The sequence below is a fragment of the Rhinatrema bivittatum genome, chromosome 7 (assembly GCF_901001135.1).
Source record: "Rhinatrema bivittatum chromosome 7, aRhiBiv1.1, whole genome shotgun sequence".
NCBI lineage: Eukaryota > Metazoa > Chordata > Amphibia > Gymnophiona > Rhinatrematidae > Rhinatrema > Rhinatrema bivittatum.
Genome location: NC_042621.1, coordinates 274640813 through 274657960, shown reverse-complemented (window position 1 = coordinate 274657960; position 17148 = coordinate 274640813). Strand labels below are relative to the sequence as shown.

The 17148-nt window shown below is 43.1% G+C and overlaps 1 protein-coding gene across 3 annotated transcripts in view; it reads right to left on the bottom strand.

The window, feature by feature from the left end:
- Nucleotides 1-12605: 12605 nt before the first annotated feature.
- The window catches only part of TRIM8 (tripartite motif containing 8), a 127800-nt gene continuing 123257 nt past the window's right edge, over nucleotides 12606-17148 (bottom strand). For all 3 annotated transcript variants that reach the window (XM_029610272.1, XM_029610271.1, XM_029610273.1), the window contains exon 7: nucleotides 12606-16656. In XM_029610272.1, coding sequence (XP_029466132.1) covers nucleotides 16049-16656 — 608 coding nt within the window. In that variant the 3' untranslated portion in view covers nucleotides 12606-16048. The remainder of the gene's footprint in view (nucleotides 16657-17148) is intronic.

Below are 17148 nucleotides of genomic sequence, written 5' to 3'. Positions count from 1 at the left end.
GCAGTTCAATGGACTCCCAAAGAAGATGGTGGAGACAAAACCGGTAATGGAATTTTAAAAACACGTGGAATAAGCACAGAGAATCCTTTGTAGCCAAAGAGAATAGTAAAGATGCACTGGGGTAACCTGCAGAGAGTGCCGGTTAAAACCGAAAGCAGTAGTCTGCAGTGGGCTTCAAGCAGACATTGGGTTATACCATACAGAGCAGCAGTTACAACCCTAAACGGCAATGTTATGATTATATCGGGCTTCCAAGAAGGAATTAGGGGAACCTGCATGGAGGGGCAGTTACAACCCCTAAACAACAGTGGTATGAATGCATCTGATGTCTAAGAAGGCTGGAGTAACCTGCATAGAAGGACCAGGGTGAAAGCCCAAACTTCAATGAGAATGAGGAGGCTGGATTTTTTAATTTTTTTGCACAACAACCTCACTAATTTTGGAATAAGACCCAGAAGGGGGCTTGGGTGGTAGCTTACGTATTGGTCATATAAGATTCGAAAATTGATGATGACAAGGCCTGAAGCGGCCTACCAGTGGATGTGGTGGAGGCCGGCCCTTTTAACGTATGTTAACATCATTTCCTATTTTGATAACAAAACAAAATGAAAAATTAAATTAAATTTTGTTTGTTTCTCTTTTTATTTCATTTTGAAGCTGCTGCCGCTGCCATCAGGCCCGGCGCCACCAAGTGTGCAAACTGTGCAATTGGACATGGCGGCGCACCCAGTGGGGTGGCATCGGGAGCAGGGAGAGGCCCATGTTGCTGCCGGTGGACCCGATCCCACCGGTGGTAGAAGAAGTGGAGGCCAGTGGTGCCCCTAGTGGTATCGGGTCCAGCAGCAGCAGCAGAAAATGTAGGAGGCAGTTTCGTACTGAGGGGGGGGGGGGGGGGGGGCGGGTGCTGATGGCTGACAGGGAGGCCCATGCGGCCGCCTGTGGATCTCATCCCACCGGCAGCTGAACAGGGAAGCATGTAACTTTTATGCTGTGTGCCAGCCGCACACAGCAGGAGGATCGGTAGAGCTGTGGTGGAGCTCATCCCACCATTGCCCAGCAAAAAAGTCTCATCCAGGTTCTCCTCCTCCTTTCTGCTTGGTGGTCCCGGAAGAAAAATGTTTCTGGAGCCGCACAGGCAGGAAGGAGGAGGAGTATCGGCCCTGTGCAGAACAGGAGCAGTGTTTGTGGCAGGGCCGCCGCAGATCCCACCTCATGGCGGCCCAAGAAGAGAAGGCCCAGTAGCAGGGCTGCCGCGGATCCCACCTTGCAGCGGCCCGAGAAGAGGAGGTGAGAGAGAGGCTGAGGTCCTGTAGATTGTGTGTGTGAATGAGAGTGAGTTGAGAGATTGTGTGTGAGAGAGAGTGAGTTGAGAGACTGTGTGTGGGAGTGAGAGCCTGTATGATTGGAGCGACAACATGTGAGAGCGTGTTTGTGTGTGTGTGTGTTTGTGTGTGTGTGAGAAGAGAGCATGTGAGAACGAGAGCCTGTGTGTTTGTGTGAAACAGCATGTGACAGTGAGAGAGCCTGTGTGTGAGAGTGAGACAGCATGAAAGACACAGTGTGTATTTATGTATGAGCGAGAGCATTTGAGAGTGAGAGCTATATGTGTGAGACAGCATGTGAGTGTGAGAGTCTGTGCCTGTGTGTGTGTATATGAGAGAGAGAGAGCATGCGAGAATGAGAACCTGAGTGTTAGAGGGAAGAAAAGAAGAAGACAGGTGGATAGAGAAGAAACAAAAAAAAAGAGACCCCTGTAAAAGGAATTGGCAAAAGACCAAGAAAGGGAGGGGTGGTAAAAAAAAGGCCTGTGACCAACTGATTAGAAAACTAAGATCAGACAGCAAAGGTAAAAAAAAAAATCATTTTTGAATTTTTAGTGATTGGAAATGTGCAAGAGTAGCACTTTATGCCGATCTCGCAATGTACAAGATCAGCATGGAGGAACTGGAAGCCCCCACAAATTTTTAATACCATGGGGCCTGCACAGAGGAGGCAGCAGAATGGACTTCAGAGCCAATAGCAGCAATCAGCACCTCCCCAATAGCCATGCAGCAGCAGTGACAGCAGCAGCAGAGGAACGAGAGAGGCTCCGAGGTTGCTGGCAAAAGAAAGAGAGGGGGTCTGCTTTTAGTGTGTGCATATGTATGAATGGGAGTCTGCCTTGGGGGGGGGGGGAGTGTGAATGAATGGGTGCCTGCCTGGAGGTCTCTCTGGGTACGAGAATGAATAGGTGCCTTACTGGGGTATGTCTGAGAATAGGTGCCTACCTGAGCATGTGTGTGTGTGAGAGAGAGAAAATGAATTGGTGCCTGTCTGGAGGTCTGTGTATGTGTGAAAATTAATGGGTGGATGGGGGGGGTGGTATGAGAATGAATGGGTGCCTGCCTGAGGGGGTGTCTGTGTATGAGAATGAATGGGTGACTTCCTTGGGTATGTCTGTATGAGAATGGGTGCCTGCATGTGTGTGTGTGTGTGAATGAATGCCTTCCTGGGAGTCTCTGTGTGTGTGAAAATGAATGGGAGCCTGCCTGAGAGTCTGTGTTTATGTGTGTGAATGACTGGGAGTTTGTCTCTCCGTGTGTGTATGTGAGAGAGCCAGTGAGAATGAGAGCCTGAGTATGTGTGTGTATGAGAGAATCTGGGGGAGTAAGAGCTTGGGGGGGGGGGGAGAAAGAGGGTCTAAGAGCCTGAGAGTGTGTCAGTGTCTATGAGAGAGAGAGGTTGTGAGTGTGTATAAGAGCATGTATGTATATATGTGTATGTGACAGTGTATGTGTGAGAGAGAATGGACATGCAAATATGTGTGAGAGAGGATAAAGTTTGTGCACCCCCCTAACCTCCTAATCCTCAACAATTTCAGGGTGACTGGAAATAAAGAGTTCCCAGGTATGGACAGCATGGGCTTCTTTTGTTTTATTCTTATTAGTTTTAATTATTAGTTATTTGATATATGTGCTGTTTTGAAATATTTTATAGGTGCTTGGGAAATGTTTTAAAAATGTATATGATTTTAATTAATAGAAGTTATTCTATTTATCAGTAGTTTTAAAATATTCTTTTATTAGTATGGTTTTACCATTATATTTGATGCTTTGTGTTTCTTGATTTTTCTGTGTTTTATGAGGAATGATGGTTCTGTTTTTCCATTGTTAATACACAGAGTCTGGCTTCTTGGGGTTTCCATTTCAGTTTTTCTCTAATTTGTGATCCTTTATTCTGTATTTGGTGAGAGTCTGCCTCTGCTCTGTGCGTGTGACCCAAGGTGAGAGATTCTGCTAGCGTGTAGTGTCTGTGTAGGGATCTATAACAATCGTGCTTGTTTTGTTTCCCCAGTAGGTGGTGTATTGGTATTCTAGGACCCAGTGTAATATTTATAGTGCTGCTTTTTCACAGGTAGGGTTCTTGTTGTTTGAGTCCTAGGTGTAACTACTGTTACATTATGATAGGTTTGCAGTACAGATTTTGAGTGTCTTTTTTGCGAGGTTTTATTTTAGTTCACAATGTGTCTGGCAGTGGTAGGTGTTTGTGCTGCTGTTACTGTGAGGTGACACCAGAATTTGAAAATATCTTTTAGTATGATGAGTTGTAGGGGAATCGTTCAAGCTCTGTTGGGGGAATGTCTGTGGATGCACAGAGTTACAGAACTGGAGGTGCAGGATTTGTTTTGATACTTTCCCTTCCAGTATACATGCCAGCTTTCACTCTCACAGCCATATAGGATTAGTTGAATGAGGCTATCAAATAATTTTGTTAGTTTTACTAGAAGTGTGAAACTGGCCAGCTTTTTTAAAATTACGCTGGAGAGGCACACAAATGCATTGGTCCCTGGGCGCCAGAGACCCTGGGTACACCACTGGCAGGAGGCATGCGACGTACTTGGTGGATCCGATGCCACGGGTGGGAGATGCAGGAGGCCCGTGGGGCCACCGAAGGACCCGATCCCATCAGCAGCGGAAGAGGTGGAGGAAAGTGGTGCCGCCACTGGTGGGATCGGTTCCACCAGCGGCAGAAGAAGCAGGAGGCAACAGCAGAAGAGGAAGTCCATCCGGCAACTCCTCCTTATGGGCTGACCCCATGGTGTTCAACACTCGAGGGGCTAGCACTTCCTGTATTTTCATCTTGCAATGAAGGAAGTGCTAGAACCCTCAGTGTTGAATTATCTCTGGGCCAGCACTTGAAGAAGAGTTGCAGAACGGCCGCTCTGAACAAAGAAGGAAGAGGCTGGCAGCCTCGTGTAACTACAGCAAGAGTTATTTTTCCCTATATGCATCACTTTGTACTTGTCCACATTAAATTTCATCTACCATCTGAAGCCCAATCTTTTAGTCTCACAAGGTCCTCCTGCAATTCATCACAATCTGCTTGAGATTTAACTACTCTGCATAATTTTGTATCATCTGCAAATTTGATCACCTCACTTGTTGTACCCCTTTCTAGATCATTTATAAATATATTAAAAAGCACCGGTTCAAGTACAGATCCATGAGATCCCACTGATTACCTTTATCCACTGTGAAAACTGACCATTTAACCCTACTCTCTGTTTCCTTTTACCCAACTTGCAGTCCACAAAAGGACATCTCCTCCTATCCCATGACTTCTTAGAAGCTTCTCTTGCGGGACTTTGTCGAATGCCTTCTGGAAATCCAAATACACCACATCTACTAGTTCACCTTTGTTCACATGTTTATTCACCCCTTCAAAAAAATGTAGATTTAAGGGGCAGAACTTTCCTTGGGTAAATCCATGTTGTCTATCTAAATGTTTTGCGATTTTATTCTTTTTAACAATTTCCACGATTTTTCCCAGCACTGAAGTCAGGCTCACCAGTCTATAGTTTCCCGGATCACCCCTGGATCCCTCTTTAAATATAGAGGTTACATTGGCCATCTTCCAATCTTCAGGTACATCGGATAATTTTAATGATAGGTTACAAATTTTTACTAATAGTTCTGAAATTTCATTTTTAGTTCTTTCAGAACTCTGGGGTGTATACCATCCAGTCCAGGTGATTTGCTACTCTTAAGTTTATCAATCAGACCTACCATATCTTCCAGGTTCATTGTGATTTGGTTCAATTGATCAGAATCATCACCCATGAAAACCTTCTCTGGAACGGGTCTCTCTCCAACATCCTCTTCAGTAAACACTGAAGCAAAGAAATCGTTTAATCTTTCCATGTTGGCATTATCTTCTCTAAGTGCCCCTTTAACCCCTTGATCATCCAATGGTCCAACCGACTCCCTTGCAGGCTTTCTGCTTTGGATATATTTTTAAAAGTTTTTATTGTGAATTTTTGCCTCTATGGCCAAATTCTTTTCAAATTTTCTCTTAACCTATCTTATCATTGTCTTACATTTAACTGAAGTTGCCAATGCTTATACTTTATCCTATTTTCTTCTGAATGATCCTTCTTCCAATTTTTGAATGAAGATCTTTTGGCAAAAATAGCCTCTTTCACCTCCCCTTTTAACCATGCCGGTAATCGTTTTGCCTTCCTTCCGCCTTTCTTAATGCATGGAATACATCTGGTCTGTGCTTCTAGGATGGTATTTTTTAACAATGTCCATGCCTGTGGCACACTTTTTACCTTTGTAGCTGTACCTTTCTTTTTTTTTTCTATTTTTCTCATTTTATCAAAGTTTCCCTTTTGAAAATGTAACGCTAGAGCTGTGGGTTTACATATTGTCCCCCTTCCAGTCATTAATTCAAATTTGATCATATTATGATCACTATTGCCAAGCAGCTTCCACCACCGTTACCTCTCTCACCAAATCCTGTGCTCCACTTAGAATTAGATCTAAAATTGCTCGCTCGCTCTCTCTCTCGCAGGTTCCTGAACCAATTGCTCCATAAAACGGTCTTTTATTCCATCCAGGAGCTTTATCTTTCTAGCTTGCCCTGATGTTTCACTTACCCAGTCAATACTGGGGAAATTGACTGGGTGATATTTATATGCACTATTGTGGTGTCAACCAGAAACCCCTTCTAAAAAGCAAGACACTTGGAATCCACATGGGATTAGACTTACTGTAAAGTGTGTTAGGTGTGAGCTTAGCCCTCTGAAAGCCACGAGTAAACTGAATTACAAATTACAATATAGTAAACCTCTCATACCAAAATAGCACTAATTGCAAGCACTCAAACAGTAATAACCCTATCCATGGAAAGCAACATTGCAAATATTACCCCAGGCCCTGTAACACCAATATAGCTCCTATTAGGAAAACAGAACAAGCTAGGCTGCTATAGATCCCTGAAACTACACGGTAGCAAAATACCTTACCTCAGTTACACAAGCAGAACCAACTACAAAATTTAAAGACCATAAATTGCAAATAGAAATGTACAGTCAAAAAGTGAACTGGAAACTGCAACAAACCAAACTCTATATGTAGGACAAGAATGGAAAAACTGAAACATCCCAATTCCTCATAAATAAACAATACAATCAAGAAATAGAAAACATCAAGCATAATAAGACTAAGAAAATTAATATTTCAAAATAGCTGACAATTAGAGCATTCAATAATTAAACTTATATAAAATGTTTTAATAAGTTCCCAAAAATCAATAAAATATTTAAAAAGAGCAGTCAAATACACAATAATTAAAACTAATAACGATAAGAGAACTTCCCCACTCCCCATACCTGGGAACCTGATGTGGAAGAGAGCTGCACACAAACTTTGTCCTCTCTTTCATTAACACACGCGCTGGCTCGCTCTCTCACATGCAGATTCTTCTCCCCTTCTGGAATGCACGAGCTGCAGCAGCCTCCACCGTCAGCCCAGGCTGCCCATGGAATTACTCCTCTTTCCTCTTCAGACATGAGCAGACGCTGTTGCTGCTCCTTTTCTTCAGCCACATGGGCCAATGGTGCTCCTGCGCCTTCTGGCTGCAGTGATTGTGCCTCCTTATTCCCACCCATGCAGGCCCACTCGACACAACTTCCTATGCTGAACGCACATGGATGGGAAGAATATAGAGCCACAATTATTTTGCCCCAGCTGTGCTGCCTGCAAAACTGTGGGGCTCTAGGCAACTACCTATTTCTTCCACTGACCCTGCTCTCTCTTCCATTTAAACCCCTCCCAATACATTCTTGCTCCTTATCATGCTTCTTCCACCTCACTCATACTCCTTCCATTCCCCTTTCCCTCTCTCACTCATTCCTCCCTCTTCTTACCTCTTTCCCTCCCTCAACCCCTTCCCTCTTACTCAACCCTTGTTACTCTCTTCCCTCTCTCACTCCTTCCCTTCTCCTTCTCACACTTCATTCCCTTTTCCTAACACTCCCCGCACTCTCTCCTTCCTCCCCTTCCTTCTTCTCACCCCCTTCCCCTTACCCCATTGCTCTCACTCACCTCCTTCCTCCCCTTACCCCTTCTCTCTCCTCAGTCACTCCTCTTCCTTCCCTCACCCCTTCGTGCAATCTCTTTTCCCCTCATTCACACTTTGCCTCATTCGCAACTCTCTTCCTTCCCTCACTCACCCTCCATTCTATTACCGTCTTGCTCTTCCCCTTTCCCTCCCTTTTCACTAAGAAGGAAAGGGAGGTAAGGGAATGGAAAGGGAATAGGGAACTGAGCTGAATGAGAGGAAGGGGAAAAGGGAGAAGTTCTCTCTCCCCTTCACTTCATTGCCTCACCTCACCTCAGCTCTCAACTCCTCACCAACTTGGGAACTCCAAAAGCAGTCATCGTTAACATTGCTGTTCGTGCCTTCTGCCCGCGGGGGGTGGGAACCCCAAGGGCACGTAATCAAAATCATTCTGCCTCAGTTCCTTTCCTGCCCGTGAGGGGTGGGGACTCACAGGCGCATCATGAGATGTCCCCCTAATGGGCCTGAAGGTGGGGGTGAAGCACCATGGCAGAATTTTGAGGGGCACTTTCACCCTACCTCATGATACAACCACCCCTGCCACACCAGCACAGAGTAACCTGGAAATCAGTTAAGGGCTGACTTGAGCCTGTCCACATTTCCCCACAGTTGTATCAGAAAATTTTAAACCATTAAATAACTACATGATTAGGTTGTACTTAGAATAATATTTTACTTCCCTACTGTATCTACCAGATTGGCCTGTTAGCTTACACTCATATCATGCAGTTGGGAAATATGCATAAAATGGGTTAAATGACCATCAGTAAGTTTGAACTATTCAATGCATTCTGCAAAACCCCCAACTCAAAGGGGTATAAAGACAGAAATTGTATGACATTGGGGAAGCTTTAGGCTGTTGCATGTGAACTGGTCAACTGGAACACCTAAGCTTTCCTGAAGTTTGATAAATGTTTCTGTGATATATATAGGATACAAGCCATGGGGTTTCAGGCAGACCAAGATAAGATGGATGCATGCATTTTGTATCTGAAAGAGACAATTCCATAATTCCTGCATTTCTCCAAAACTCAGTTTAATCGATCGCTTTTCAGGTTTTCCAAAAAACCTCATAAAATGTACCACTTCACGGACGGTATCCGCACTATTAGAATGTTTTATTCTTATGAACAGTAAGGTTGTTTTAAAGAGCCTGACTTTTAGAAGTTTATTTGGATAAGACAACAGTAATGTAACTACATAGAAATAATTTTTATATCAGTAAGCCCAACTAACATGATTAATTTAACTGCTTGTCTCCTCACCTATCAGACCCACAATTGTTACATCTTCTGCTCATTTGTCCCCATGCTATTGTAAACTGTGATGCAAGTATAATGTAAATTCATTATTAAAATCTGACCATTATCCACCTTGAGACTAGCTTGTAAATGGATATCAAATAAATATAAGATTGCAGGAAGTGACATCACCACTCACATGGAAGCTGGAAAACGTGAATACTGAAAACAATACCAGTTAGGAATGTTGAGTGATTACTGTGTGCAGGGTCTTAGATCTTGGACTCCTGCACCCTTTTCTGAGGCCTTTATATTCTACTCACCTGTCTTTCGAAATTTAAAGTGAAACTTTTGCTATGCAACAATGATAAAAGTCGCTCTTTTGCATAGACTGAAATGTACTGGCACTGGGTTACAGGCCTTCATTATTCCCTGCAAATGACTTGAATTCCTGGGAGCAATATTGGTGACAAAGTACACAAGACTATGTTGGCATGTGACCTCTAACTGAATGCAGGTATATTTGAGATGCCAAGAACAATGACATCAGATGAGGAACGCTGTTTAATTTCACAGTAATAAAGATCCACCCAAAAATCTAATTAGTATTCAATTTTCCTGATCGTTGGAATGCAATCACAAAAAACCATGTCTGAATTCTAGGTTACCAGAGGCATATTACTCTGTCTATTATTGCTGACAGGCTTTTGTATCGTAACTTTATTACTGGAAAGGGCCTTTCTGGAACATTGGCCTTCCCCTCATGCTTGGATCCTAGGTTAATATCTGAATGATATTAACTGGTAACAGCAAACAAGACAATGAAGGCATAGATATTTGCAAGAAAACTTGTGGCAAAATTGTAATATTCGTTAACACAAATGTATCTTTTTAAATCACTCCATAAATTACATTGACAAAAAATGCCTCATTTAGTCAACCTACAACTGTATTTTGCTACAGTGTAACCCTAGTATTGACCCTATGAAAATTTCAGTGTAGTTTCTTCAAATCTGAGAAATGACTTAGCCATAGTTTAAGGTCCCTGTCTATCTCATGCACATTCATTGTGAATATCCTGAAACTCTGGCTTGTTTGTGGCTCTTTTTTCAGAATGTGGTCGACCTGTAGAGCAGAAGGCAACTCTGGACTTGTTACAGTCCAGGACTGGAGTTGCCTTCCCCAGATCTAGAGTTTAGGGATCACATTTTGACTAAGTAACTGCAAGGATTTGCTAATGTGGTTCTAAAATCCTCTCTCTCAAAGCAAACCCTAGCTAGGTATTTTTGGCTTGAATATATCAATAAATTAACCATTGACAAGAACACTATATAGGTTAACAAATAATTTTAGCGTTCATCAATAAGCTTATGTTTTAATTCCACCATGAAACTTTCATTGGGACACCAAGTAAAACAATTTCATTAAGCTACCTGGTGTGCCCGACAATGGTTACTTTATTTACTAGGAAAATTGGGACGAATGACGGCATTTTTGCTTTGCTCCAAATGAATCAAACAAAAAATGGCCTCTCACAAAAATACCCCCAAATTTTCAGGTATTTTCATTTTCATGAGGAGGGAAAAAGGCCTTCCAGAAGCCCTCAGATCCCCCTCCCACTCCAACAAAAACCTCAGGGTTGGTGCCCAGGCAGAGCCTCCCTGTGCCCCTCCAAAACTCCTCCCATTAGCCTAAATTCACACAGGACTCCCTTCCCACCCCCTTAAAAAATCAACAGGAATGGGGACCTTCCCGGCTCCCACTTACCCCTTCTGTGGAGGTCCAGCAATATTACAAAGGGCAGTTGACACCCACTCGCCCCTACCCTGTCTTCAGTATTTAGAAAGGGCTGTACAGCTAGGTTTGTTTGGCCGCACCTGAGACAGGCAGCAAAGTGACATCACTTTGGCACTGTCTTAGAATGGCTGGAGCCATTTTTAAATACCAGAGCGAGCAAGGGCAAGTGGCCAGTACTTCTGCCTTTTACAATGCTACTAAACCCCCCCACAAAAGAACTAAGTGGGAGCTGGGATGCCCCAGACCTGTTGATTGTGTAGGGGGTGGAAGGGGTTTTGAGGGGCTTGGGAAGGCTCAGCTAAGCCAAGATGGGTAGGCCTAGGCCCCAAGTATATTTAGGCTGATCTGAAGTCAAAGGTTCTGGCAAGGCCCTGGCTTGGCCCCAAGGCTCATGTTTTGTTTTGGTTTTTTTTCTGGGGGTTGGGGTTAGAGGGTTTCTGGGAGGCCCATTTTGATTTTTTTGTTTTGGGGTTTTTGGTTTTTTTTTGTTCAGCAAAGAAACTGAACCGAAAAAAAAAGTTTAAACAAACCAAACAAAAACCAAACCTCCCTGAAAGAAAAACCTGAAAAAAAAATATCTTGAGCCTGCACATCTGTTATTTTCCTCAGCCCTTTTTAGGTAGACAGAGCACCAGATAAAATGTTTTATGTTTGTATAGTTACCTAGCTTATTGTGAAATACGGCAGTAACCGCATCTTAAAGATCATGAGTGCATCCAAACAGACCACCTGAAAGAAAATCCTACAGAAATAGATCAAAAGTACCACAAATACCATTTGCACTAGAGAATTCAGAACAAAGCCTCCCTAGAACCAGACATCACCGAACAGAAGCCCTCAGAGACATAGGCAGGCAGCTCTGGGTCACAGACAGAAGTTTACTTTAATTCTAGGTTGATCGTGTATCTTATGCAAGCCAAAGCGATTTACAATAAAAGAATGAAACCAGGAGTTTTTCATCCCATTGCACTGTCTCCCCATTGCATTGTCCCATTGTCCCATTGCATGTCTCCCCATTGCATTGTCCCCCCAAGAAAAACCTCTGTGGTTTTTCTTGGGGGGACAGCAGGACTTGAGAATAAAAAGAAAACTACATAATGCAGTGGGGCAAGCCTTAAACTGGCCCTGCAAACCATGTGCTATTTGGGGATCTTAGTAGTAGTGTTTATGGGATTCCTGGTAATAGTCACTGCATTTCCATTTCACAGCGAACAGTGTCAGGCATTATATACTGTGATTCTGATTACAAGGTGCCTTGAACTGTGTGATGCCTCAAGATTCTACCATGACACCTGACCAGGGAGGCTGAGCAATGCAGAAAGGGTTAATCAACTGTGAAACATTACACATTTTTGTAGATTTGGTACAAAGTAACTTTGGCGAAACTACAATGCATCTCCCCCATAAAAAGAAACCTATGTCCATGTTGCAGCCTCTAGAATATACATGTTTTAAGAAGTAAGCCTGGTGGCTTAGGTTCTGCTGCAGCACAACCTTTGCAAAATGGATCAGCTCACCATGGCCAAACAGTATAGACACATTTGCTCAATTTTCCAAGTGCTGGAAAAAGTAGGTAGCAGTACACACCTCTCTCCCAAGAGCAAGAAACATCCCAGTAAACCTAAAGCGGTTATTTCTCTTTAAAAAGAAAGCTAAGTCTACTGCTCAATCATTTAGAAAATGGATCATCTTCCTGCGTAACAAAGCTCGGAAGATGTAAACCTTTTAATATGTTACTCATAAAAGCACGTGGTATTAGATTTCTACTGGTGAAAACAAAGGTCAGATCATCCCCCACCCAAAGGCTTGGGCTTGCTCTGTGAATGAATGGAAATACGAACCAGTGTCAATTTTTCTGGATTTACGTCATGGCGGAAAGGCAAGTGAAAAAGAAAAGATTCTTTCTATTTAAGATGGTTGCAGTGCAGAGGTCAAGTAGCTGGATTGGTCCTGCGGAAAACTGGAATTGCTCTCGCTTGTGAGGACACCTTTTATTGCACCAACAGTAAAGATGGGGGTAGTGCAGCGCTCTCAAGACCACAGCACTTCCTTCTAGTCTCAACAGCTTCCTTATGAGTCCAAGTGCCAGGAACAAAGCTTAAAAATGAACGAGATGCATACAGGCAGAGAAATACTATCAAGAACCTTTTCTTTTATGTAAAGAAGCAAAACCAGAAAATGCCATTGTTGTGTATACATGTTTATTTAAAGAATATTGATAAAGTGACATGAAATCCAGATTACGAAGATAAGTCCTGCATAACCTGCTAGTTTTAAATGTAAAGAAAGGAGAAGAAAAACTTAAACAAAACAAAAAAATCTGTCAGAGTTATTTAAACCTTTTTTCAATTTACAATTTAATTCCCTCAACATCTTCCCCTCCCTGCCCTCCCCCAGGTTTTCTTTTTGTACAAAAGTTTAGAAGACTTGAGGCTTGTGGGTACACATGACCCTTTGACAAAGTTTCACAATGAAGGGATGAGATTCTCCCCCATCCCCCTGCCCACACATTACACAGAGCTCCCTTCTCCACCCTGCCCAGGGCGGAGAGAGAGCAGCACAACTGTAGTAGACCCAACAAGTGGTGGCCATGGCAGCCTAGAATAGTTCAAATTGGATTAGCACTCATGCCGTGCCCAGGCTGGTGACGCTGGTTTTTTTATACCACAGAGACACGTAGAGGGAAGACTGCTCAGATACAGCCAGCTCCTCGCCCACCTGCAATAATCGACACTTTTCCTTCTTTATTAGGGATAAGTTGAGGAGGATTCTGCGGCCCACAGCTGCTCTGCTAGGTCAGATCCCACAGCTACCAGATGGCCTTCCATCCCCTGAACACTGTGTGGCTGGCCAATGTGTGAGGGCACCGATGGATACAGTGCACCATGAGCACCCCTGCACTAAACTCTCAATGATCCCATTTAAGCAGTCTTTGAGGTGTGGCCGCTGTCATCGCAGAAACATGAGAGAATACACACTAAAATTAATAGGCTTCTCACACAGGACTTATTATAAAGCTTGTGACCAAATTCTACTTTGGAAGGTACTTCCTGTCTACAACTGAAACAGTCTTTCCGCTGCATTGAGACATAATTTATTAAACATGAGCCATGTTGAAATTTTCCGCCAGTCAAGGCTTCTCTGACTGTGAGGGTATACCAAAGCACTTTGTAGATTCACTTGCAAACCTTCCGCCACCCCTCCTTTTCAATCTAAAGCTCAGGTCTTATTAACGTAAGCAATTTGATCCAGGTACACCCAAGTCTGGCAGCCTGAAGAATATGCTTGTAAAAAAACCCCCAATGTTTCATTAAAAAAAAACAAACCCAAAACAACCTACATCTGAAATCAAAGTTCCTGCCAAGTTGCCCATAGCAACACCACCATAAGGAGAAACTCTCCCAACAGATCACTCTTTCTAAACGAGTGGCTCAACTTTAAAACCGCTCCTCACTACATGAGCAATTAGAGATTTTGGTTTCTAGAGGGAAATGTAGGACAAATAATAATATCTTCCTTCAACGCCTTAAGCTCTCCTTCCCTCCCCAGTCTAGCACTCTATGCATAGTTTGCCAATTTGAAGTCAGAATGCGTTTCAGGAATTTATTTGAAGAAAGCCCACTTTGGGCAGGAAACAACTTGAGAAGGACCACATGTACCGGGCTGAGTCTGTCATATATCTACCTCTAGATATTGGGGTGCGTGGGGGGGAGAGAGAGACCCTTGTTGCTAAATCCAAGCTCTGACTCCCTAATCTATGAATAAAGAAGTGAACAATGTTGGGGGGGAGGGAGCCAACCAGGCAATTCTTTTCCCCTATGAGATACAAACAGCTGAGCAATTAGGAAAAAGCTACAGCTTCTCCTTTTCCTAAGACCAGTGTTGATCATTTTGTCATTTGGGGGAAGGTCAGCAACTCATCTTTACCCAATAAGAGTATGCAAGGAGGTGGGGGGAGGAAGATTTAAGCAAGTCATCCCTTCAGAGTCAACATAATTCTGAAGTATATTTCTCATAGGTGGGAGGGACATCTCCCACCGACTCTGCCTTTCCAAGCTCGGACCAAAGAACTATGGATCCCTTTCCCTTACCCCACTATAAAGCCCATCGCACTGCTACCCAGGCTTAGTCCATACAGCCTGGCGCATGCTGCTCTCTGTGTGACAGTTGTCCATGAAACACACACTTCCACGTCTTATTGCTGTCGTGTTACAATATGGCATTACAAGATTTATTAATTAATGCTTCGTCAGAAAAAGAAAAAAAAAAGTGCTTGGACTTTAGTTACACCATATATATATGTACATATACATACAGTTTTGTTTCTTTACCGCTATGGTTGTGGCACGCCAGATTAAAAATAAAAATCCAATAAAAAAAAAGGAGAAGAATAATTATAAGGTCAATCTGCAAATAAAAACACTAGTAGCAAAGGAAATTTTGAATTGCACTTTTTCTTACATGTATCAGATTTGGAATGTTCTAAAATATTTTAAAATTAAGTTTAAGAAATTACTCTAATTTTAAGCTAAAAGACCATTTACCATTGAAGAGGTTTTGTGTGTGTATAATATATTATACATACACACATGAATCATCTTACCATTTCTACACTTGGTCCATACATTATTTTAAAGGTGAAGAACTCATGTTTACCTCTTACGGATTTTAAAATGTTAACGATACAGAATTACAGTTATAAAACAAATACCCTGTATTTCTTCTTTATTTATTTACAAAGAGCACGTGTTTCTTTCAAACACTTCTTTTCCTGATCCCTGCATGTCAAGTCAGATAACTTCCAACACCTGAAAAATATAGAATAGTCTCTTTCTCCTATTCAAGTACATGGCTCCCCTCCCCCCAGCCTCCCCTCCCCCCCCACACAAGGACGGACGAGGAGGAGGAGAAGTCTTTGCCATTAAGTTACCACATTTATTTGAACACTTGTGTGTTCTAAAATTGCTTTCAGAATAAATACCTCCACACCTTCAAACAGGAAATCACATTTTCTACAAAGTGCCTGTTACCGGAAGTTGCATTATCAAAACCCAGGAAGGAACAAGCATGGCAGCACCCCTGCTAATAAATCTGCTGAAGTGTCTTTTCCCCTTCTTTTTTTTTTTTGGTGCATTGTTTCCTGCCATTATGTATTTACAGACTTCTAATAGCAAATAAAACATGATTTCAGTCTGAATGATAAGTGGCCTTTTAACTCAAAAACCCCGTTTCAAAAATAACGTATGGGATTTGCTTCTTACAAAATCAGAGATTGAAGAAAGGTGGCGGTGGGAACAAAAAGGAGTTGGCGAGGAGAGACCCACGTTAAAAAGGAGTAAGAATATGTTGTCCTTTTCCAAATGAACATAGTGGTTGCATGTAAATAAAAACTACATACAGTAGCTAGGGAGTAAAATATGCATTGGTTTTTCTCTGTTCCTGGAAGAGAGGCAAAGAAAAAAATAATCTAAACACAGAAGATACTCATTTTGACATCAAAAACCATAAATGAACTGAATTTCATTTTGTTCTGATTTGAGAAGTAAAAAAAGCCCAGAGGAGAGGAGGGAGAGTAGTTGGGTTGGTCTCTGAATGCATAATTAACGAGACTGCATTTTGTTTCACGGTTAACTGGTGACATAGTGTTTTGTGGAAGGCTGACCATAGACCCTATAAAAATCCTGGCGCCCATGCTGCTGGGAAGCGTCAATCCAATCTCTGACTGCGAGTCCTGGAAGTGACTGAGGTACGGAGGGAGCGGGAGGGAGTGGGTGCGAGTACTCTTGTGAGGACACTGTCCACGGAAAGTGGCTGGACCTGGGGTAGGGTTGGTGCCCACTGTGATTGGACACAGAGGAACAATAACAGTTGTCCACCGAGCAGACAAGAATTTTGCGCCCGCCATACTGGGAGAGCACAGACTGCTGAGATGATGTGGTATTAGGGTAGTGAGATGGGTTGAAGACAGAACTGGAGTGGACTGGTTGTGGGCCGCTGGGTAGTCCTACTACATGCTGTGTGGAGCTACAAGGCACCATGGGTTGTGCAGACTGACCCTCGCCAGCGGAAGCCCCCTGGCTTATGTACTGGCTACTGACAGTTCCAGGTGCTGGCTCCAGGAAGCTGCCTTCTGGGAAGGCAGTGGAGTGTTTGCGTTTCTCGGCTCCAGAATTGCTCACGCTGCAGGGGTACATGGGGATGCTCTGGAGGAATGGCACTGGAGTGCTGAACGGACCTGGAAAGGAAAAAAAGCATCAATATATGCATTAAAAAAAAAAATTGCCACCTTAACATTGAAGTCTGTTAGTAATTCTGTCCCACAAAGCTTATCTTCCCAAACTCTGACAATGTCATTCATGGCTAGCACCAGAATTTGGTAGATTTTTTTTTTTTTTTTGGACTGGCAGTTTTCTCCAACTTCTCTGGAGTTCTGGCTCAGTCAGAAATGGCCATCTCCATGAGTCTTCGCTTGCAACTATCTGGCATTATTCTCCATTTTCTATACTCCTTTCCCCTCACAAATCCAGTCAGCCCAGTCAATCCAGCAATGATCCTTGGTTGGGAGCCATAGGCTAGGGCTCTCTCCTGAATATTGTAATTATGCACCCTGGGTCTGGCCACTGGGTGTCACTGTTCCCCAAGCACTGAGACTGCCCCTGCCACCCCGCATGGCTGTGAACACTACCTTCACAGCATCCCCAGCCTTGGCTGCAAGGCCACCCTCGAA